The 23,975-nt window shown below is 40.3% G+C and overlaps 5 protein-coding genes and 1 non-coding gene across 6 annotated transcripts; 3 read left to right on the plus strand and 3 right to left on the minus strand.

Annotated features, from left to right (window-relative positions):
* Positions 1–6,048: 6,048 nt before the first annotated feature.
* On the minus strand, positions 6,049–6,120 carry trnap-agg (transfer RNA proline (anticodon AGG)). The gene has a single exon. It is a non-coding gene; the product is annotated as a tRNA-Pro (tRNA).
* Positions 6,121–6,892: 772 nt separating this feature from the next.
* On the plus strand, positions 6,893–7,449 carry LOC119195905 (histone H4). The gene has a single exon (XM_037451225.2). It carries the CDS (start codon positions 6,903–6,905, stop codon positions 7,212–7,214), a length of 312 nt encoding a protein of 103 aa, XP_037307122.1. The 5' UTR covers positions 6,893–6,902; the 3' UTR covers positions 7,215–7,449.
* A 497-nt stretch (positions 7,450–7,946) lies between these two features.
* Positions 7,947–10,987, plus strand: LOC119195890 (histone H2B 1/2-like). Its single transcript, XM_037451211.2, has one exon. It carries the CDS (start codon positions 7,962–7,964, stop codon positions 8,337–8,339), a length of 378 nt encoding a protein of 125 aa, XP_037307108.1. The 5' UTR covers positions 7,947–7,961; the 3' UTR covers positions 8,340–10,987.
* A 1,292-nt stretch (positions 10,988–12,279) lies between these two features.
* LOC119195847 (cytochrome P450 2F2-like) lies at positions 12,280–20,165 on the minus strand. Its single transcript, XM_037451144.2, has 12 exons — positions 20,028–20,165; positions 19,141–19,392; positions 18,407–18,569; positions 17,329–17,481; positions 16,968–17,128; positions 16,266–16,334; positions 16,071–16,175; positions 15,276–15,414; positions 14,044–14,129; positions 13,746–13,847; positions 13,484–13,625; positions 12,280–13,090 (listed from the first exon to the last, which is right to left on the minus strand). The coding sequence occupies exons 2-12, from the start codon at positions 19,300–19,302 to the stop codon at positions 12,891–12,893; spliced, it is 1,482 nt and encodes a 493-aa protein (XP_037307041.2). The 5' UTR covers positions 19,303–19,392; positions 20,028–20,165; the 3' UTR covers positions 12,280–12,890.
* A 1,018-nt stretch (positions 20,166–21,183) lies between these two features.
* On the plus strand, positions 21,184–21,793 carry LOC134102914 (histone H4). Its single transcript, XM_062563121.1, has one exon. It carries the CDS (start codon positions 21,190–21,192, stop codon positions 21,499–21,501), a length of 312 nt encoding a protein of 103 aa, XP_062419105.1. The 5' UTR covers positions 21,184–21,189; the 3' UTR covers positions 21,502–21,793.
* A 1,558-nt stretch (positions 21,794–23,351) lies between these two features.
* LOC119195899 (histone H2B 1/2-like) lies at positions 23,352–23,864 on the minus strand. Its single transcript, XM_037451220.2, has one exon. The coding sequence runs from the start codon at positions 23,847–23,849 to the stop codon at positions 23,478–23,480; it is 372 nt and encodes a 123-aa protein (XP_037307117.1). The 5' UTR covers positions 23,850–23,864; the 3' UTR covers positions 23,352–23,477.
* Positions 23,865–23,975: the final 111 nt, after the last annotated feature.

Here is a 23,975-nt window from a genome sequence, read left to right on the forward strand (position 1 = left end):
TAAATGAATAAATACACGGTAATGCATAATGACACTGTATTTCATAATAAATAAATGAATAAATACACAGTAATGCATAATGACACTGTATTTCATAATAAATAAATGAATAAATACACGGTAATGCATAATGACACTGTATTTCATAATAAATAAATGAATAAATACACGGTAATGCATAATGACACAGTCAGAATGTCAGGCCGTACATCTCCCCTCCACTCAGATGTTATAACTGTCAGAAATTTGGACATGTGGTGGCTGTGTGTAAAGGAAACCAAAGGTGTGGAAGATGCGGAGGAGACCACGAGTATGGCAAATGCGGCAAAGGAGCAAAGCTGAAATGTTGCATTTGCGGCGGAGAGCACAGCTCAGCGTACGGTGGATGCAAAAGAGCAGCACAGGTACAGCGAGTCAAAGTTTGTCAGGGCATCAGTTACGCAGAGGCAGCAAAGGAGGTTTCAGGGGACACACAGGTAACAAGGGAAAATAAAACCGTGAGCAAACATCGGGAGAAATGTGAAGGATGCGACAAACTCAAGGAGGAAACGCTGCTAGTAAAAAAGAATGACTTTGTGCTCTTTGTGGCGCAAGTTATTAATTGTTCAGCACAGACAAAAAGCCGCAACGAAAGGATAAAAATAATTGTTGGATCTGCTGAAAAGTACTTGGAAGTGGAAGGATTAAAGTGGGAAACTGTTAGAGACATGAAGAAACACAACCATCTCAGACATGGGCTGGATCTTCCTAATGGTGCTTATTATATTACAATGGAATGCGAGAAGCTTAACAGCAAATGGACAGGAGTTTAAAAAATACATAGATAATTTAATTGAGAAACCTAATGTAATATGTATTCAAGAGACATGGTTAAAACCACAATGGGATTTTAGGATTAAAGGGTACTCTGTTGTTAGAAGAGATAGGGAATCTGGCAAAGGTGGAGGAGTGGCAACATTCATACAGAATGAGATGAGTTATAAGATAATGCAGGTTAATACGGAACATGAATCAACTGTGGTTAAGGTGTGGACTGAAAGAGGTGATATAGATATAATTAACTTTTATAATCCATGTGGAAAGATAAGCAAAGGTATATTAGAGGAGGTAAGGGGAGCAGTACAAAACAATGTAATATGGTGTAGGGATTTCAACTCATATAATACATTATGGGGAAGCAAGACCACAGATGCAAATGGTGTTGAGGTGGAAGAATTTTAAGATGATCACGGTTTGGTGTGTCTCAATAACGGGAAGGAACACAATATAATAGTATTCAAAATACAGAGGCAGCACTTGACCTAACACTTGTAAACAGTACTTTAGCAGGTGTAAGCACATGGAGAGTGCTAAAACATACGACAATGGGCAGCGACCACTATCCCGTAGTGACTAAAGTTGGGGAAACAATGTATTATGAGAAGAGAGAGAAAATTCCTAAATGGAAGTTGGAAAGAGCTAATTGGGATAGTTACAAAGAAATAAGTGCAACAAGATGTGGGGGAATTAAAGAAGGTCATCAAATGGATATAGATATATTTAATGGTGAATTAGTTCATGAAATAATTCGGTCTGCTGAGGAGACAATCCCTAAAAGTGCAGGAACCAAACGTACCAAGAATGTTCCCTGGTGAAATAATGACTGTAGGAAAGCTATAAAAAACAGAAATAAGGCATTCAGGAAAATTAAACAACTTCATTCCCAGGAGGCGTTGATCCATTATAAGAGGGCACAGGCAATAGTAAGGAAAACAATAAGAACCCAAAAACGCACATTCTGGAGGCAATATTGTAGCAGCATTGGAAGAGAGGTACAGCTGTCAGACGTATGGGGCATGATCAGGAGAATGGGGGGGATCAGAAAGAATTATTACCAGTGATGAACGGTGGGGACGAAATGGCGGTCAGCAGTAAAGAAAAGGCTGAACTTCTAGCACACACGTTTAGGAAGGTGCACAGTTCTGACAACCTAACCGATGAGGCCAGACACTGGAGGGATAAGGCATGTTTGGAGAATCCCAAAATACTAGAGAATGAAGAGGAATCAGAAGACCCGAGCTGCCATTTATGATGTTTGAACTGAGAAGAGCAATTAGTAGGGCTAGACAAACAACACCAGGGAAAGATGGTATATGCTATAAAATGTTAGAACAAATGGAAAAAAATGCTCTGGGCACAGTGTTAAGACTCTATAATAGAGTTTGGGAAAATGGCCAACTCCCATCAGTATGGAAACAAGCTGTAATAGTGCCTATTCTAAAACCAGGGAAAGATCCGTCGGACCCGAATGGCTACAGACCTATTGCCCTAACCTCTCACTTATGTAAAATCATGGAACGGATGGTCACAGAAAGACTAATGTTCTTAATAGAGAGTAAAGGTCTTTTATCCCCACATCAGAGTGCGTTCCGTAGGGGTCGAAGTACTATGGATTCTGTCTTATGCTTAGAAGCAGACATCAGGAAAGCACAGACTAACAAAGAAGTAGTAATAGCTGTTTTCTTTGATGTGGAAAAAGCATATGATATGCTGTGGAAAGAAGGGTTACTAATTAAGTTGAATTCAATGGGAATAGGTGGCAGGGTGAAGGACTTTTTACGTGATAACACAGGTAAGAGTAGATACAGAATATTCAAATATATAAACTGTGGATAATGGAACTCCGCAAGGTAGTGTATGTAGTCCGTTATTATTTAATATAATGATAAATGATATATTCTCTCAGGTTGAGGAGAACATAGGAAGGTCTATGTACGCAGATGACGGAGCACTATTTGTAAGAGGCCGTAATGTATCATTCGTTAAGAGCAAAATGCAAGCTGCAATAGCGGTGGTGGAGGAATGGGTCAGCAAATGGGGATTTAAGCTGTCTGTAGCCAAAACAGAAGTCATTTGCTTCTCAAAACTCTTCACAGCAACAATGGCTCTTTTAAGAGCCACCACACTTTCTCTGAAGAACTTATTCCTCTATAATATAATATCTCATTGAAGATGAGGATAAATGCTTCATCAAGAATATGATCTTGACTTAATGCAATAACATGTTAAATTGCAAAATTCAGAAAAATACCTGTAAGGCGAAGTATTCATTTAGTTTGATAATTGTTTCATTCACTGAATAACCACTAGAAGATTCATCAGCCAGTTGGTTTCACAGCTATTTTAAAATTATTAAATTTAAGCTGATGAACCACTGCCATATCATTTTCCCAAATGTAAAGTACCACATAATACTCTCTACTAATGTCACTACATTAGTGATAATGGTTATGAGCAGTATTTATTGTATGATGCTCCAACCTTTGAGTGTGCAAGCTCAAATGCACACTGTTCAGCCAAGACATGGATTAGTTTTCAGGTTTACTAAACTATTTTGGAAAGGTAATTAAAAACAACCTCATCCATGAGCGCCAAATACAAAGTTACTTGAATCCTTCGCCAGAGAGAACACTGTACCACTGCTACTTGACTATAAGCAGGGCCCATCACGCTGTCCCTCATGCTGCACTAGGACACTCGGCCCACGCTTTAATCCATCGGATTCCTGCATACAGGCAGAAAATAACATTCTGTTCGCCTGTTGTCTGGATTTCATAGCAGTGGACCAGTGAGGCTAAAGAGGACCTCCAGGCGTGTCTGGACTGTATGAAGATAGCTGTGTCCCATGACGCACCAGGGTGAGTTACAACAATGACGAACCCTGGTTCAAAGCTGAACGTGGCTCTTCACTTCATCCTCCAGCATCTAGACTCCCCAGGAACCTATGGCAAGATCCTGTTTGTGGGCTTCAGCTTTGCATTTAAACCATCATCCCGTCTCTGCTGCAGAACAAACTTGTCCAATTACACATGCCAGACTCCACCGGCAAGGTAATCACAGACTTCCTGTCTGACAGGAAGCAGCACGTGATGCTGGGGAAACATGCCTCAGCCTCAAGGAACATCAGCTGCGACCTTTCCCCTCTGCTCTTCTCCCTGTACATTGTAGGATATTAAAAATGAATTGACGACCAGGTTCATATATTAACTATACATAAAATGCATTTAGTGTAGACCAAAATACAACCATGATTCTGGAACATGTATTCAATAAAGTAATGGGAATGTTGTAAAATCACTGTAATTTTTACTGATCTGTATGAATACTTGTAGGCAGCAATTGTTATTGAGTTCGCTGGTGGAGACAATAGACGGGCACCAGGGATGGTCAAATGGCTCCCTGTGGCTGGTTGTTTTGTGGAGACCAGAGGCTCCTCAGCTGAGATGTTCTTTTTAGCACAACACCTTTTCCTTTATAAATACTTTAAACAATTCATTCAAAGATGTCTCCCGTCCGTCTGGTGATTCTTTATTATTTGAACATAACAACACCAACAGCTGCACCTCTAGTCACCAGTCCGTCAGGCTCCTGAAGTTTGGGGATGACACCACCCTCATTGGACCCTTTTCTGGTGGGGATGATTCCGCAAAAAGATTGACCAACAGAAACAACTTAGAGCTCAACGCTCTAAGGTAAACTGGTGATTGTTGTGGATTTTCGAAAGAACGCAGCCCCACCAGCCCCCAAAGGCAGAGGCCTTTTTGTAGAGGCCCTTTCGCTTCCTGGGCTCCATAATATCCCAGAACCTACTTCCTGAGGCAGCTGAGGAACTTCAAACTGCCAAAGACGATGATGGTGCACTTCTACACGGCCATCATCTACCGTCTCTTCAGGACTTGTTTGCCTCCAGGGCTCTGAGGCGGACAAGATTGTAGCCGACCCCCTCTCACCCTCGATCACAGACTCTTCCCTCAGGTAGGAGGTTTTTTCCCGTCAGCAGTTGGTCTCTTGAACCAAGTCTGTGTCCTTCATTGACCTGATTACATCCCCGGAACATTTGCACAGTGGTTTCTCTCACCATGGAAAGATGTGGACATATATACGTGTTTTAACATACCTGTCTGTTTATTTTGTTAATTCTTATTTTACTTTATCTTCCTATATGTTATTCTTATATTGAATCAAGTCAAATTCCTCTATGTGTAACATATGTGTAGCGTTTACTAGTTCACAGGTGTTTGGCAGCGATGTAACACAGGTAAGCAGGTGGGAGGTTCACTTACCTGATTAAAGCACAGGGCAATCTAAGGTTGAAACGTGGACCAGTGGAATTTATACAGGTTTATAACCTGCTATTTGTGGACAAATTCGTCTGTTTGTGGAAAAATCAATCAGTTTAAATAAAAACCACAACGTGTCCTCTCCTATTCGGTGGGGAGATTCTTAAAGAACCGAACAACAATTAATGGCATTTGATTCTGATTCACTCCAGCGTAAATATTTATTTCTTTGTATTTTGAAGCAAGAGCTGGTTTTGCATTGAAGAACTCGGACAGTGCAGAATTCTTTTCTGAATAGCAGTCGGTTGGTGATTACTGTTTTTAAGTGTCCTAAGAATGAAGCTTTATTAATCCACACCAGAAACATGTAGATATGAAGTCCCTTTCCTCCATAGAAGGATCTGGACACAGAAAGACACAGAAAGCATTTCATTGATCCTGTGTATAAGGGATGGAAAGGTAGTAATGAGCAGTGATGGATGACTGGTAGAAATCACGTACTTCTGAACATGGCGAAAGAGATCAACTTCAGGAGAAAGCGACGGCTCCAGAACCACAGAGAGGATGTGGACATGGTGGAGGATTAAAAGTTGCTTTGTTTTTTAACTCGACATAGGACTCAAGTTCTCCAGGATGACCTTCAGCTTTGGCTTTACAGTGCTGCCTAACAGGTACTTTGCCAAGTGTTAGACTATCTTTATTAAACATGTATATTTATGAATAATAAAAATGTTGTACATTTATTACATTAATAATACAAGGCAGATCCAATAAAAATATCAGAATTGAATGTTGGATGTAGAGGTTTCAATTGTACGTTGTGTTTTGACTCAATGAGTGTCAAAGAAAGTCAATCAACATTAAAAAAATGTGTTCAAATGCTGGATTTCGGATTCCAAATCTATGCATTCGTTAGATAATTACCATAGGGCACTGTCAGCAAAATGATGGGCTCGTCCGGGATTTGAACCCGGGACCTCTCGCACCCTAAGCGAGAATCATGCCCCTAGACCAACGAGCCACACTTTGCAGGTTGTAGAAAATGTACAAAAAAATATACTTCTGCCTCCAAACTGTTCTGGTGATGTGGCACGATGCAGACCTACAGCGTGTCTTGTCAAATCGCTCCCTCTGCTGGTCAACTACATCAACACAAAGACACTAAAATACAGCATTCATGTACACTCGTGGCATGTGGGCCGGTCTCACCTCGACACAGCTCAAATTTCACATAGATCTATATCCGGGGGAAAACTTACCTTCCAAAATTGCATTTTGATGATTTTTGTCAGCAAGCATGACGGTCTAAAGAGAAGGTTAGGACATTGAATAAATGTCACCAGTCCAGGTCTTTGGCTACATTTTAATATCCTTTGGTATATCATTCTTTTATCAGTAAATGACATTAAACTAAAATGCAGTTTTTGCTGTTAACATTTAACTAAAGCAGCGATTTAGCAATTATTTCTACAAGAACTCCTTGCCATGAATATGTCCACTGCTGTAAAACTAATTATTTTATATGTTTCCATAAATATGTGGAATTATTAGATATCTAATGTATTTTGTGTTGTGTTTGATCCACTTCCGGAAGCACAGAGGACCGTCCAGGGGGAAACGGAACCATCAGTACTTAAAAGCAACATTAGAGACAAGTGTTGAGTATTAATTACGTCATTCAGCAGGGGGCGCTACAACGCTAAATTATAGACATGCCTCTGTCGTCTTTCACGTCCTCAGACTGGGCTTAAATGACTGTGCACTGTACCATGACATCATCGTACAACAAATCATCCAGCAAACATGAGCGGCAGAGGAAAGGGAGGAAAAGGACTCGGCAAAGGAGGCGCCAAGCGTCACCGTAAAGTCCTCCGTGATAACATCCAGGGAATCACCAAGCCCGCCATCCGCCGTCTGGCTCGCCGTGGTGGAGTGAAGCGCATCTCCGGTCTGATTTACGAGGAGACCCGCGGTGTCCTGAAGGTCTTCCTGGAGAACGTGATCCGTGACGCCGTCACCTACACCGAGCATGCTAAGAGGAAGACTGTGACCGCCATGGATGTGGTCTATGCCCTGAAGAGACAGGGACGCACCCTGTACGGCTTCGGAGGATAAACACTGACTTCTGTTATCGACATTAAAACGGTCCTTTTAAGGGCCACACACTTAATCTGAAGATCTGAAATCCTTTGTAGACCTAAACTGAATATTAAATCTGCCTAGAATACTAATATCAATTTCGAATTTAAAATTCTTTGGATAATTTTGGACAATAAACTGTATTCAGGCTACACCTCTTGTGACCATTACTTCGTGTCATCTTGATGTTGACTTGATGTTAAAATTGAATGTATTTATATACTTATAAAAAACTGCAACAAGACTGAACAATGCAACAAATGTAGGCAGTAGGACCTTATTTACTTAAAAAGAATAGAAAGAACCTGATACATCTTTGCTCTCGCTCTATGAAGAGCGTTATATAGAACTATATAAATATTTTTTGAAAGAACTTCAATTAGTTTGTGAATATTATTTTCGAGCATGTGGTCAGTTACATGTGTTTCATTGTGCAACAAATTCCCTCAAAACATTTTTGATTTGATTAATCGGCTTTTTACATATCCGACTATTATTTTACATCTTAACAATGTTGAGCTTTCTTTCAAATATAGTAATATTGTCTTTCAGACAGTTTAGAAGTCTCCTCATAGGCTGTTATACTTACGCATGCTCAGTATCAGCCGCCTTTCAACCAATCCTGTATGAGCAACAGCACAGTGTATCTGCATCTAGTCAGTATATAAATCTACCGTCCTGCACATCAGCTCTGTACTTGAAAAATCACAGTTACAGAGAATCATGCCGGACCCACCTACCGTCAAAGCACCCAAGAAGGGCTCCAAGAAAGCCGTGTCCAAGGCCGTCAGCAAGAGCGGCAAGAAGAAGAGGAAGACCAGGAAGGAGAGCTACGCCATCTACGTGTACAAGGTGATGAAGCAGGTCCACCCCGACACCGGCATCTCCTCCAAGGCCATGGGCATCATGAACTCGTTCGTGAGCGACATCTTTGAGCGCATCGCCGGTGAGGCCTCTCGTCTGGCTCACTACAACAAGCGCTCCACCATCACCTCCCGGGAGATCCAGACCGCCGTCCGCCTGCTGCTGCCCGGCGAGCTGGCGAAGCACGCCGTGTCTGAGGGAACCAAGGCCGTGACCAAGTACACCAGCTCCAAGTAGACCTAATGTAGACCAACAACACAACGGCTCTTTTAAGAGCCACACACTTCTACTAAAGACCACCTCCTGATGTCCAGAGTTATTAACATTTAGAACACATATAATATTTTAAATATACCAAGTTGCCTGCAGATGATTGCTAGTTGAGATTCATATTTCAGTCCATGGTGTTATTTAGTTTTTATTATATATATACTGACCAGCTTGTCAGCAGTATTGTTTTTATTTATGGGTTAAATATTCATGGTAGTGTGAGATTTTAAGTAATGTTATATAATGCTCTTTAGCAGACTATGATGGTCAAAAACATGAAAAATATGGATTCCTAACTTTGTGGTTGAAATACCTATTGGTGTTGGTGAGATTATAAGTAATAAGGTTTAAATGTTATTTAATGCAACTGTAATGCTCTTGCAGGATATGCTAATTCATAGCTTTTGAAGCCATAGTTTTGACTAACTATGGTTTCAAAGGTATTTTTCCCCATTATGTGGGTGTGAAACCTAACTGATGCTGTTAAATGTGTCCGTCTTATTTGATTTTTACCTGATCTGCTTCATATTTAAATAGCCACACAGTTCATCTAGAAAGTTGAAATGTTTATGTTCTTGAGTGTATAAACATTTTGTTCAATTTAAATATTATGCATGTTCTGCATTAAAAAAAAAGTTCAATACTGATGACGGATGGATTTGAAATACTAAGGATAAGTAACATTTATCAGATGTGTTAATAAAATGGTCTTTTGAAGGTCATGTTGCTCAAATCATCAAAAAATGGTGGATGTAAAAATGTTACGTTTTCCTCATTGTATAGACACATAATCTTAAACACATTAATGAGAGTCCAAATACCTACATAGTTACTAGATTACAAAATGATAATCTTTACTGTAAAGGATAAATACACAATGAAATGAAACTCGAATCATATATGAATGATTGTTTAAACCTTCAGGTGTTTAACCTAACTTCGACATGTACAAACTCTTACATTAGGATTATAGAAAATTCTAATATAATTTATAACCTAACTTCGACATGTACAAACTCTTACATTAGGATTATAGAAAATTCTACTATAATTTATTTCCAAAAGATTTAAAACATTTCTGTTCATATATTTATTCCTTAATTCAATTATTATATTGTTTAAAGATGCCCTTGGAGATGGGTGGCTGTATAATCATGGAGATGTATTTACATTGAATAACATGAATTTTCCCCCACACTATTACATTTATCAATTAAGTTTTGCTCTTTGTATAAACAGGTCTGTATGATATAGATTATGTTTTCAATATCTGAACAGTTTCTAATTCACAAATGTTTCAGACCCCTTGGAATCCTTTTAAACTGAAATGTTTCTATCATAGATTGAGCACATCCTCTTGATATCGGCATGCACAGAGGCAGATTGGCCATAGGAGAAACCCCTTGTGGGACTACACAGGTTTGGGCTGTACCAATACCAGCCCACCCCCATCACCAACCGGCCCTACATCTGACATCACCCCGCCCAACTAAATTTTGCTCGCAGCAGGGGGTCGCAGGTAGGGTTGGATATCGTTTCAATTTGAACGATTCCGATTCCTTGTTTCGCTTCCGGTTCGTTTAGCGTTAAGGAGAAATTGCCAAAAATGTGTTTTTCACTAAATTCAAAACGGCGGAAAATCTATTTAGGGCATTTGCATACCATGATTGACTTTTTTTGTAGAGCATGCCAAAGAGGACCTGTGTGCCAACTTTCAAGTTGATCGGGGGCGGTAACTGGCCTAGTGTGGTCTTTTTTAAATTTCTAGAGGGCGCTATAGAGACATTTCTTTATACCCAAACGTGAGACCCAAAAATTATCAAATGTTTTAACAGTCCGGATATCCATGCCAAATTAAACAACTTTTTGAATATGATAAAGGCCCGCGGTTTGTGAGAATAATAATAATAATTCCTTGAAATACAATAGGTTCCTCTACGATGCCATGGACATGAGCTACTTTTTGTAGATGAGGCCGGTTTTAACCTCGGTACAACCAGGAGACGTGGCAGGAACATTATTGGACACCGTGCCATCATCAATGTCCCAGGACAACGTGGTGGTAACATAACAATGTGTGCAGCTATAAGCCAAAATGGTGTTGTTCACCGTTATGCAACCATAGGCCCATACAACACTGCACACATTATTGCATTCCTGGACACCTTACCCGATATGTCATCATATGGGACAATGTTAGTTTCCATAGGGCTGCTTGTGAAATAACTGGTTTGTACACCACCCATTCTTCATGGCACTCAACCTCCGTCCATACTCTCCACTTTTAAATCCCATTGAGGAGTTCTTCTCTGCCTGGCGCTGGAAGGTGTACGACCGTCATCCTCATCAACAGGTAGCCCTTTTACAGGCAATGGAGAAGGCATGTGGAGATATTGACCATGCATCATGTCCGGCCTGCATACGGCATTCAAGGAGATATTTCCCCTGGTGCCTTGGACTGGAGGATATCGCATGCGATGTAGACAAAATGTTGTGGCCGGACCCAGAAAGACGACATGATGTAGGCTGATTGTCTTTTTTTTTTTTGTGAAATAACTTTTGTGTTCTGACTCTGTCTTGGTTTTGATGAGTGTGAATAAACACCAATACAGGAAGTTTGGATCCTTGTATGTTTACATGACACTATGACAAATGTATGACCTCAAATTGACATCTGTACACAGAGAAGGCAAAATGAATACAAACAAGTGTTTTGTATTCTTACCATCAGTGTGTAGTTGGCACATTGTGTGCTTAGTAGATGATGGCTTGTGTTGACCGTTTGATACAAAAACACAATTTTTACGAAGGTGTGAAGAGTTAACAAGCGCTTACCCATACTTTTCTAAACTCTTAACAGACTCACACCTACAAGACACAATTGGCCAAATTGATAATTTTCTTATCAAAAACAAATTTTGTTAAATATATACTAACTCTTAATTTCAAAACAGAACACATGTTTTTCTTTGCACACACCAACTACAAAAATACTGGAAATCTGACTCAAAATGAAATTATTCTGTCAAAGAATAACCTTTTTTTTCACTTCACAAGGTACATGCAGGCAAACGAAGTACACCAGGTTGTGGGATGTTGTGTGTTAACATACGTAAATACTACAAAACAATCCATAGTTTTGTTGTGACGTATAGCTTGTCTGTTAAGAAAATGTAAGCATTGTGGAAATGTGTTCACTGACTGCATATTGTGTGAAAACGACATGAAATGTGTGAATGGTATGGCCACAAAACACCGATGCTGTGCTAATTGTGTTTAGAGTTGTGAAAATGTGACAATTGTTTGGACAAACGCTTATTAGCGTTCGAAAAAAACTGTAATCTAGCTGTGTTTGCTTTTGCAAGAGAACTACAATGTTTGGATAATTGGGTGAAAGGTTTTCTTATTTGTGTGTAGAGTTTTGCAAAAATAGCCAATAGTCACAAAAAATGTGCTTAAGCAATGAGAAAAAACTGCAATGTTAGGAGACCACAGATGGCATGTGATTGGATCTTGTGTTACGGCGGGAGGAACTGCTCCTCCTCAACGCCAGTTTAGGGCCAATAGAAATCTTTCCTTTTATATTTAACAAGAATTATAAAACGTAATGTTCTTCCTGATGTTAGTCAGTTGTTCTTCCGGCCTGCTCCTGCCTTTGCAAACGCAGCGCTGTTACTTGACCTGTGATTCGACAAATAAATCTACCAGAACGAGAGAAGTCGTTTGGCTGATTTCTTCCAGACGTCCCCAACCGGGCTTCCAATTTTTGAACACGTTCGTTCGATGCATTTGTTCCTTCCTTCCTTCCTTCCATTTACAAACAGAGAAAGGGACGAGCTTTGGCAACTGTATACAAAAGGTTCTAAGATACTAAGAAGGAGTTAGAGACTTAAGAAACATAAAGATAGCAGAGATAGACACAGATTTATGATTACCACTAGACATGCTACCCATTTTGGGTAATGAACCAACAAATAAGTGACATATTAATTCATCGAGCAAGGTCCACCCTGGGGCGTAATGTCCTATAGGCTGTAAAAACGAGCCAGCTGTTAAGAAATGTCCAGCTGCTTACATTATCATTCAGGTATAGAAGAACTCAATTTAAAACAATAAGAATTTGCTTGGGTAGAGCTAAGCCCAAGTGCAAGAAGTGGAAAGGGATGCCACAGTCTACATCTGGTGGGTCACATTCAACAGCTAGCAGTTTTGGACAGGCAGGATGTAAGCCAGCTAAAGGAAGGGAAAGACTAGAAAATTAGATCATGTTTATACAAGAACAGTATATTTCCTCAGTATATAGCTTCAATTAATAAAAAAACTGATTTTTTTTCAGAAAGACAAAATGTTGGCAACAAGTTCTACAGCAAAACATATTTAAGCTCATAGCATTCACTAGTGATGACTTTAATCAAGTACATGTTTTATTGATTGTTAAAGGTGATTGAGGTTGATAAGTAAGTGATGGCCACATCATAGGTAGATCAACATGTTGTTGTTGGTTGGTTAAAACATCCATTAATTTGGGATTTTCTGGGGTACCCTAAATTGGACCTTCATGCGATAAGGTTTGGGAGTCAGAGTGACCCCATAGACTGGAGTGAAGTCTGGCTCTCCTGCATCCTCAGGCCAGATGAACTTAAACTTCCTCAGCAGCGTCACCGTAAATAGAAAGAGTTCCATACGGGCCAGACCCTCTCCAAGACACATCCGGGGGCCTAAAACGGGGAGAATAAATATAGAAAAAAGAGTTCTTAGTCATGCACTTACCCTCTCCATGTTGTTTGTTTCTTATGCTCTCATACCACCACTAAGCCCCACTGCAACACTAGGTTCCCACAACGGACGGTTGATTCCTCTGCAGTGGATCAAGTTTCCAGTCACAGAGTGTAACTTTTGACATAACTTCGCTACTTAGAGTAGGTTTAAGATTTTCAATGAAGCTTATAGTTAGGGCTGGTTGAAGCTTGCCTGTGCCAAGACTGCACTGAGACATTCTACATGACAACTGGTGTTGCATATTATACAGGTCCTGTAGCCAACTTTTTTGTTACTTATGATATTGGGCTACATAAATATAATTGATTTGACGAGAATTGCAACATACATACCTGCAGAGAAAGGCATGAAGGCCTCTGGTTTCACAAACTCTCCTTGGTCATTGAGGAAGTTTTCAGGGTTGAATTCATTTGGGAATTTCCATTCTCCCTCCTCATTCAGCACTGAGGTAAGATTAGGGATGATTAGTGTACCCTGTGGACAAGACATGAAGCAAAAGAGGAATGGATAGTTTACAGAGACGTCACATTCCCAGAGACGGCTAACTCATTTGTCACTATAGTGACAGAAAGGATAAGACCAATTGCTTTTTACCTTAGGGATGGTGAATCCATTGAGCTCTGAGTCTTTAGTTGTACAGTGGAAAACGCTGAGTGGAACCGTGTTGGCTACTCTCTGGAATTCATGGATTACGGCCTGGATGTAGAAATATTGCGTTCCCATACTTAAACACCGGCTCTCAAAAGATTATTTATTTTAACATAAGAGCACAAAAGGAACTAGCACGAGAAATGTTACATGAATTGTGAATTGAATTTACCTCAAGGATGGTACTCAGCGTAAACATATTAAATCCTAGATTTATTGGCTCTAAGAAAAATGTGGGATTTACCTGCACATAAGGCATGTTGTTTCTGTCCTCAAAACTGGCCTGATCCTTTCCCTCCAGCACCGTGTCTATCTCCTGCTGACAACGCTCTGACAGAAACATGATGGATAAGAATAATTATTCAGCGTATTATTAAAATGTGAAGACAAAAATAGGTTAAATTATACTATTGTAAGAGTGGATAAAAGGTAAACCTATGCAAGGGAGAGGGTAAATTATCATGTGGTGTCCCCGATAAATAACAAAGTAACCGTAGCTACACAGGTCATTCAGAACTGAAGTGAGAGTTTTGTGCATATTTTCAGCTAAAAGTCAGGTGTGTCATTGGAGTTGCATCTCGTCACTGATAAGTTAGGGCGAAGAGGTAGGGTCTGTTTTCATCTATTCAGAAATACAATCATTTTCTTCCCAGCCTCTTCAATCAGCATGTCAAAGTTTCTTTGGGTAAGATACTTAACCCAAAATAGCTCCCCAGGGCAGTGGTGTCTGTTTTAAAAAAAAGAGATTAGATCCTGATGGGCAGGTGGTACGTTGCATCGCAGGATCTGCCTTAAGTTTACAAATGGGTATGTGAATATTGACGTGTAGTGTACACGTGTCCATTCACTATTTTACAAAATAGACATTTTGATACGTGTTCCACAAAAAAAACCTTTTCAGTTCATGACTTTGATAAAAAAGTATTTCTGCATATATAAAAATCTATGATATAAACTGTCAAGTCAAAGATGAATACTTTGGGTTTTAAGGAAAATGCATGAAGAAGATGGAAAAGGGAAAACAGAAAGAAGAGAAGGAAGGAAGGAACTATCCAAAATGCGTTTTAAAATCCTATTTTGATTGCTCCTGCAGCGGGACTTTCTTACTAAAAAAAAGTTTGCTGTATTTTAAACTGCTTAACTTTTGACTACATTTTGTATTCCTCTGTGATGTTGCCGGGGTCTGTTCTATAATTCTGTTTTGTTTTTGAAGGTTTTTTTACGCGAATGCCTGGCTGATTGCCTGAGATAATCACAAATGACGTAACCAAATGCTGCTAACCTGAGAATAAAAACAGAAGTTAAACATAGCTACTGTCTGCGACGCCGTCATTTCAATTGGTCAGCAATTTGAGTCGAATCCAGTGACTTAAATCTCCACGTACATTCAATCCCTCTTTCAAGTTGGGAGAGTTCAATACTCTGGAAACTTGACACAAACAATTATGAGGATTTAATTGTAGAATGTTTGCATACCTTGTACATGTGGGTAGTTCATTAAGTAGAGGAAACCAGTAAGGAGGGTGTTGGAAGTAGTGTCAGTCCCAGCAAAGTGAAGATCTAGGATGTACATAGTCAGCTGTGATTCTGAAAAGGACGAACGATCATCACCTGGCTAAAAAGAGGAGAATGATTGTTTTAAAAGAAAACATAAAAATGCATCTTGAGTCACGAGCCAAACCAAAGTATTGTTTAGTTTTCAACTTGCATGGCTTATGTAGCCACTTAAAATATGACATGCAAATCTATAGAGTGGACAGACAAGAGATCAGGATGCAAATGGAAAACTTAAACCTCTCGGCAAAATTAAATTATTCATAATCGTACCTTTAAACTCATGAGGGTTAATCTATTTCATAAATTAGTTCGAGTTTGATTTTATTAAACACATTTTACCAAACTTCCCATTGCGCCAAACTATGTTTGACCACAGAGTCCCATTTACGTCGTTTGAAAACCTTAAGTTTTTGTAACTATGATTGTTCTGACCAAAATTCTAACTGATCTGATTAAGATCATTGACGTAAACTCTAAGTAGATCCAGTTTCGGCGGTAACTTCATTTTGTAGTGAAAGGATGAAAAGTTGGTGGGAAGTGAAGATACTGAGAGCATGTCACATCTAAAGTATTTTACTGCAAATCCATGACATTGCCTTTTCTCCTTGTTTTTCGGCAAAAGCCTGAGCAGCAATTCTGAGATTGGAGTGAGACAAGTTTTCAAGTTTGCATAATTCACAAATGTACCCATCTTTTCAGTGTTCAATGATTCACCTTTTCTAGCCGATCCAGATAGCAGTCAACAAAGTCTCGCGGCTCTCCAGGTACTCTCGTCTGCTTGTGCTCATTCATCAAAGATTTTGCAATTTTCTGACATGTCTGAAAAAGGTTAAAGTCAACATTCATAATATTTATTATACTTTTTTTTTTTTTTTAAATGCATGGAGGGAGAAAGACAGCTTAACCTACCTCAACATTCTTAAATGACTCTCTGAAGGGCAGTGGCAGGCTTCTGATCAACGGAAAAGAGTCATAAAGCTGTGTAGATGAAAAGGGAACACAATTCTGGATTTTTAAAAATCAAACATCTGCATCTTGGCATAAATCTGTCTGAACAAACCATTTTCTTATCACATATTGGATAAGGTTCTGTGCTTTGCTAGAAAACAACTTATCTGAGTCAAGGCGAGTAAGTTTGTAAGGATACACAAATGAAAGTTGGAGGGATACACAATCCATGGGTACGATGCAGGTGCAGGTTATTTGGACTCTGAGTATAACATTGTCCAGAGCCACACTAAAGTAACAAAGTGTGTATTAGCTTCATGAAAAATGTCATACTTTCTAATCTAATTCAATTAATATGATATATGTGTGATTAAGATGAATACTTGGACAGCAACACAATGATTTTAAACAAACATGACTTTAAAATGTATGTCCCCAAAGGACTATTGGCACCAATTGCATATTTTTGATTTGGGGCAACAGACAAACAAGGCTGAGTATGATAAACATTCTACCTGCTAACAACCATGTTAGCGTGCTTGTTGGCTCTAATCACCATTGATCTATGAAGTACAGCCCCACTGAGCCGCAAGCTTAGATGAAGTCAAATGGATCTGATATTTCTCAGCGACGATTGAAGGCAGAAGTAAGCCTTTGACTCACCATAGCCCAAGGCCCATTGGCCATCTTGGCATTCTCAGTAAAGCATTGAACAATCGTTTTGATAATCTTATCCTCATACTCGAAGCGTCTTCCGAATAGAACCTGGCAGATGATATTGGAGGCCGCATTGTGAAACATGTTTTGAGGACTAAAGGATTTTCCTGGAAAAGACAAAATGTCCACTTAAGTACAACAGGGAGTATTGTGCAAGGATAATCAACATAATCAAACTATCAATTAACAAGCAAAAAATAATCAATATTTTACATTAGACAAAATGTGTAATCAAGAGTAGAGTATTTCATGTCAGTGGATGGCAGAGTTCACTTTCATCAGGGACATAGGAGGACAGATGACATACCAACACTCTTCTCCAGCGTGTCCACAGTATATTGTATCTCTCCATGAATCCTCTGCTCCATGCTGTCCTTCCCCATTCCAAAGTTCCTCAAGTTCATCAGAGCAAAACGACGTTGCTCCTTCCAACTAGAACCGTAATCTGCCAGAATCACTCCTACAAAAGGCAAAGTGGCACAAAAGCATCCATGAGCCTAAAATCAAAATGTCTCAAGAAATCATTGTTTACTATATTTATGTAAGTTTTCCCAGAGCTCCTTAACTTTCTAGCATGATGTATCTTTTACTCTCCTCAGTATGTTATTGAGAATATAGATGGTTCCTTCAATCTTTGCTTGCCACCATCTAATTTGCAAATGGACTAATTGTTTAATGTTGTGCAATTAAAGTGCTTTTACAGCCAACAGAATTGAATGGAGTCGGACTTTAAGGAAAACAACATGGCTTTCACAAGACTTGTGGTTGGAATAACAAGCAGAGCCGCTTAATATGTGAGTGGGCAACCTCTACAGGACGAATACAAACAAGTTTGAAGACGGATTAGATGAATGGTTGGACGTCATGGTTTGATAAAGAAAGACGTGCGCTCCAGCCCTGCCACTTTTTCTCTGGTTAACTGAATTCATCAGTAAGACATGTTTCCCCTCCTTTTGATTCGAGTGGGGCTTCCAAACCAAACACAGCTGCTCTATATTAAATAAACACTTGAAGGCAAGATCCTATCCACCCAGTTTTAGCCTCCCTTGACTGGTTGCCAGTAAGCGTGGGATTCATTGCCTTTTGAAAGGGTCTATGGGGTTCTCGTCCTAGTCATATTGCTGAACTGCTGTCCCCCATGAGTCAGATCATCCAACAAAGACTCTAGTGTATAAGTGACCTTTACATAGGAAATATTGAAAAGGGAGAAGCAAGCAAGCACCTGACCTATTATGCTGTCGATAGGTCACACATTTCAATGTACTGGTGTCTGTTCTATTCCTATATGGACAGAGATAAGTTAAGATAGGAATATTCTTTTTTAAATGAGCTATGGTGTCTGATACAATAATTTGCTGCCCATTGAAACATCATGTATGTCCTACCTTTCCTCTGGGTGGTGTCATTGACAAACAGGTCTTGGGGTCTTCCAGCAAAATCAACGCCCTTTGTCACTAAAGCCTCCTTCATGGTCTTCATCCCATTAATGACTACTACTGGCTTGGGACCGAGAAATAAACTATAGACATTTCCATAGATCTTCCTCAACTGGGAGAGAAGCAGAGGACATTGGAGTGTTTTAAATCGTTTAACTTCAGATGGACAGATTACTTAGAGCAATTCAATAAAATAAAATAAAAAGTTAAATGATTTAGTTAGATCTTTATCCTCTAACTTGGGAAAATTAGGCTAGCAGCGTGAAAAATATTGGACAAACATGAGCAGAATCATCACAAAATGTTATTCATGAAGAGCATTATAAAATAATGCAAACATTAAGACAAAAAAATAAAACGTGTAACAGCACATTACATCAAGCACCTGACCGTGGGCCTTGCAAGTACTTCTTTGTGTGTAAGTTAGACAGCGCCCAATATGCACGGCCTCAGCCACTGGTTGGCTATAATCCAGTAGTTAAGTACACAGACAGTCAACTCTGTACAGAGAAAATGTCCGTAATCACCAATTGTGAGTACACTTTGACCCTAGAAGAATATCTGTCAGTGCAAAAGACTTTGGGGCACATGTTTTTAAAGGTTTCAGTGAAAGGTTGTCTACATTCAGACAATTACAAGTGAATGTATTGGAAGAGCTACATCGTTAATTTCAGCTGTCTTACCCTCTCAAAGTCCTTCAGGGGGTTCTCTAGGCTCAGGTCCAAAATATTCCCCAGTATCGGCCAGACTGGGGGTCCTGGTGGAAAGTTCTTAGGCCTTCGGGATTTGAGTTGAACGATGATGAAGACAACGCAGATTAACAGCAGGATTATTGATGCAAACATGGTGGAAGGGACTGAACTGAAGAGTTTAATGGCTTTCTGCAAGTGTTTCTTAGTTCTGAATGCTGAGTCCTGTAGTTATATTTTGTTCACCTGTGGTAAAAGGTGAGTGGGAACATCAAACAGAAACAGGTTATAATTTAAGAGGCATACATTCTTCACATTGCAGAAATATATTTTTTAAACCACTTCAATTAGATTATTCCATACAAAACGATGAAGAGTGTCCACAATACCATAGCTTTACAAAGCATGACTTCACAAACATTTTAAAACGTACGGCTTGTCAAAACTACTATTAGTTGTTGATAATCGTTTGAACTTCAGTCCAAAACTCACAATAGATAAATAATTTAATCATTTATAGCGATCAACATTTTTTCTGTTTTTTTCCTGCGTTGAGGTTACTTTGAATACTTTATTGTGGTGAAATGCCCTGAATACTTCGTCCACCACTAGCACCAGCGTTATACGTCACTGACTCGAAAAAAACGTCATTATATGTATTTTAATATTCAGTACAATGTGATTAGTAACATAACAACGAGAGAGCCGGTGGCGGTGAATGACAAAACATCGGGCGCGTCCTGCAGAAAATGGAGGCAACCTGAGTGACGCTGCTGGCTTCTTTACGTAGAAGAAGTTGGTACCGAAACAAACATTTGCCAAACCAACCACTTTGTCTTTGGTGTTTTCTTGTGAACCTGAAAATAAAAACCAAGTCTTACCTTTATAACGCTGCTTATAGCAGCATGGATCGGAATCAATGCCAATCCCCGCTATGGACAAAACCACTGCACACAGAAGGCGACTCTACAGGCTGAAGTTGTTTCATGTGGTTACGCAACCACCTTATTGTCTGCACAGAGTTAACTCCCTCTGAACATGCAACCAGCGGGGATACATTGGGTGTTGTCCAACCCACGCAATATATAAGGAAACAATATGTTTGAAGGGATTTGGAATATTTGCAGGTCCGACAGAAACAGCAGTTAAAGGGGAAACTCTACAAGGATGTTTGTTTTGGGGTCATTTCCATTAGCTTGTGGGGTTACGTTTTAACGTAATTATGGCACTCATACATTTCAACACATTTTAAAAGGCTTGTCTAAGTGTTTATAATTGTTACTGCTTTGAAGAATGTTTGCTTTGCTTTTGCTTGCAGCTAGATGGCGGTGGACACCGTTTAACTATCCTGATCCTCCAACCTCGTTTTCACTCCCATGTAACATCATAAATACTGTTTACATGCGCTGTGAGGGGGATTCACTTTACGGAGTTTGGAAGTTCAGTGAAGGGCTCACAACGTTTTATGTCACTCACCCTGGTGCCACCTATGGGGATGTGCAGTGGTGATGTTTGGGGGTGGGTTAAGTGAGAGGACGCGGGAGCTCTTGTTGTTTTGGAAGAGTGGTTTTGGTTTTTGTTCAGGGTAGGCTATTACCGACAGTAGCTTGTTTCCGTAAGAATTATACTTTATTTTAGAAGAGCACGTTGTCCACAGCTTCATTTGCGAGAGTCGCTACAATACATCAGATATCATCCAAATTTAGGTTCCATCCTTGACAAAAAATTAAGCTACATTATGTTAAAGATGTCCCCACTTTTGAAGATTTTCAAGATTAATGGAAACAAATACAGTAAGTGTCACAAAACTGAAATAAGTTTACATATGCACCATTAATGTCTGCGGATTTGTCTCTGTAAGCCGTCACAGCATAGTCTTTAATATTTTTTAGGTATCTATGGCACAAAAAATGTGAGGTCTGTTGATAATTGATGATCAGGTTGAGCAAGCTCCGCCCATGTCTTCTTTCACGTCCTCAGATTGGGGATAAATATGTTTGAACCACTGACAGTTGATACTTGACTTTTACCCATCTAAAAAATATGAGCGGCAGAGGAAAGGGAGGAAAGGGACTCGGCAAAGGAGGCGCTAAGCGTCACCGTAAAGTCCTCCGTGATAACATCCAGGGAATCACCAAGCCCGCCATACGCCGTCTGGCTCGCCGTGGTGGAGTGAAGCGCATCTCCGGTCTGATCTACGAGGAGACCCGCGGTGTGCTGAAGGTCTTCTTGGAGAACGTGATCCGTGATGCCGTCACCTACACCGAGCATGCTAAGAGGAAGACTGTGACCGCCATGGATGTGGTCTATGCCCTGAAGAGACAGGGACGCACCCTGTACGGCTTCGGAGGATAAACACTGACTTCTGTTATCGACATTAAAACGGTCCTTTTAAGGGCCACACACACATTCTGAAGAGCTGACTTCCTTAAGGCTGCAAACTGTTAATTTTAATGAAATTCTCCCTAAAAGTGTATTTTCAATTTTGGAGCTTCAAATTCTTTGACTATAGATGAACAACTATGTATACTGTATCTATATCCCTTCATTAATCACAGATGAGAACCTTTAGACTGTCAACATACGTTATTTAATGAATTGTTGAGACTTTTGCATTCTTATGTACTTAAGCTATATATATGTTAAGGGCACACAGTATCCATATAATTCCCTGCACAGATCAAGTTCCTACGTGTTACTTTGTTCTAGTGGTAACAACACTAGCTGTGTATTGATCACTCAATTACAAAACCTACATTCTCCTTTAAGGGAGAACAATAGTTCATCTGAAATTTGATTCATAAAATCAATATGGAAACTGTTGGACAGTGAGTTATATGAGTTTGAGGTTTATTTATGGTCCTAGAATAGCAATATCAATTTTCAAGTTTTGAGTGTATATACACTCACCGGCCACTTTATTAGGTACCCCATGCTAGTAACGGGTTGGACCCCCTTTTGCCTTCAGAATTGCCTCAATTCTTCGTGGCATAGATTCAACAAGGTGCTGGAAGCATTCCTCAGGGAGTTTGGTCCATATTGACATGATGGCATCACACAGTTGCCGCAGATTTGTCGGCTGCACATCCATGATGCGAATCTCCCGTTCCACCACATCCCAAAGATGCTCTATTGGATTGAGATCTGGTGATTGTGGAGGCCATTTGAGTACAGCGAACTCATTGTCATGTTCAAGAAACCAGTCTGAGATGATTCCAGCTTTATGACATGGCGCATTATCCTGCTGAAAGTAGCCATCAGAAGTTGGGTACATTGTGGTCATAAAGGGATGGACATGGTCAGCAACAATACTCAGGTAGGCTGTGGCGTTGCAACGATGCTCAATTGGTACCAAGGGGCCCAAAGAGTGCCAAGAAAATATTCCCCACACCATGACACCACCACCACCAGCCTGAACCGTTGATACAAGGCAGGATGGATCCATGCTTTCATGTTGTAGACGCCAAATTCTGACCCTACCATCCGAATGTCGCAGCAGAAATCGAGACTCATCAGACCAGGCAACGTTTTTCCAATCTTCTATTGTCCAATTTCGATGAGCTTGTGCAAATTGTAGCCTCAGTTTCCTGTTCTTAGCTGAAAGGAGTGGCACCCAGTGTGGTCTTCTGCTGCTGTAGCCCATCTGCCTCAAAGTTCGACGTACTGTGCGTTCAGAGATGCTCTTATGCCCACCTTGGTTGTAACGGGTGGTTATTTGAGTCACTGTTGCCCTTCTATCAGCTCGAACCAGTCTGGCCATTCTCCTCTGACCTCTGGCATCAACAAGGCATTTCCGCCCACAGAACTGCCGCTCACTGGATGTTTTTTCTTTTTCGGACCATTCTCTGTAAACCCTAGAGATGGTTGTGCGTGAAAATCCCAGTAGATTAGCAGTTTCTGAAATACTCAGACCAGCCCTTCTGGCACCAACAATCATGCCACGTTCAAAGTCACTCAAATCACCTTTCTTCCCCATACTGATGCTCGGTTTGAACTGCAGGAGATTGTCTTGACAATGTCTACATGCCTAAATGCACTGAGTTGCCGCCATGTGATTGGCTGCTTAGAAATTAAGTGTTAACGAGCAGTTGGACAGGTGTACCTAATAAAGTGGCCGGTGAGTGTATATATATACATATACATATAATAAAAACTAAATAACACTATGGACTGAAATATGCAGCTCAACTAGCCATCATCTGCAGGCAACTTGGTATAATTAAAATATTACGTGTGTTCTAAATGTTAATAACTCTGGACATCAGGAGGTGGTCTTTAGTAGAAGTGTGTGGCTCTTAAAAGAGCCGTTGTGTTGTTGGTCTACATTAGGTCTACTTGGAGCTGGTGTACTTGGTCACAGCCTTGGTTCCCTCAGACACGGCGTGCTTCGCCAGCTCGCCGGGCAGCAACAGGCGGACGGCGGTCTGGATCTCCCGGGAGGTGATGGTTGAGCGCTTGTTGTAGTGAGCCAGACGAGAGGCCTCACCGGCGATGCGCTCAAAGATGTCGCTCACGAACGAGTTCATGATGCCCATGGCCTTGGAGGAGATGCCGGTGTCGGGGTGGACCTGCTTCATCACCTTGTACACGTAGATGGCGTAACTCTCCTTCCTGGTCTTCCTCTTCTTCTTGCCGCTCTTGCTGACGGCCTTGGACACGGCTTTCTTGGAGCCCTTCTTGGGCGCTTTCACAACTTCAGGCATGACTGAATATCTCTCGAAGACTCAGCGATAATGCTGTGCCGTTAGGAAGGTGAAATCTATATACCAACTAGATGCAAATGACACTGTGCGGTTGCTCAAGAATAATTGGTTGTTATCTGAGTGCTA

The sequence above is a fragment of the Pungitius pungitius genome, chromosome 6, assembly GCF_949316345.1.
Source record: "Pungitius pungitius chromosome 6, fPunPun2.1, whole genome shotgun sequence".
NCBI classification, from domain to species: Eukaryota; Metazoa; Chordata; class Actinopteri; order Perciformes; family Gasterosteidae; genus Pungitius; species Pungitius pungitius.

Bases quoted from the DNA above. Each gene is read 5' to 3' on its own strand.
- LOC119195905 (XM_037451225.2), top strand. From the start codon at position 6,903: ATGAGCGGCAGAGGAAAGGGAGGAAAAGGACTCGGCAAAGGAGGCGCC.
- LOC119195890 (XM_037451211.2), top strand. From the start codon at position 7,962: ATGCCGGACCCACCTACCGTCAAAGCACCCAAGAAGGGCTCCAAGAAA.
- LOC119195847 (XM_037451144.2), bottom strand. From the start codon at position 19,302: ATGTTTGCATCAATAATCCTGCTGTTAATCTGCGTTGTCTTCATCATC. The intron at 15,415-16,070 runs GTGAATCATTGA...TCCTCTTTTTAG, and splicing joins ATCTGGATCGGCTAGAAAAG to CCAGGTGATGATCGTTCGTC. The intron at 13,091-13,483 runs GTATGTATGTTG...TCCCCGTTTTAG, and splicing joins CTTCATGCCTTTCTCTGCAG to GCCCCCGGATGTGTCTTGGA.
- LOC134102914 (XM_062563121.1), top strand. From the start codon at position 21,190: ATGAGCGGCAGAGGAAAGGGAGGAAAGGGACTCGGCAAAGGAGGCGCT.
- LOC119195899 (XM_037451220.2), bottom strand. From the start codon at position 23,849: ATGCCTGAAGTTGTGAAAGCGCCCAAGAAGGGCTCCAAGAAAGCCGTG.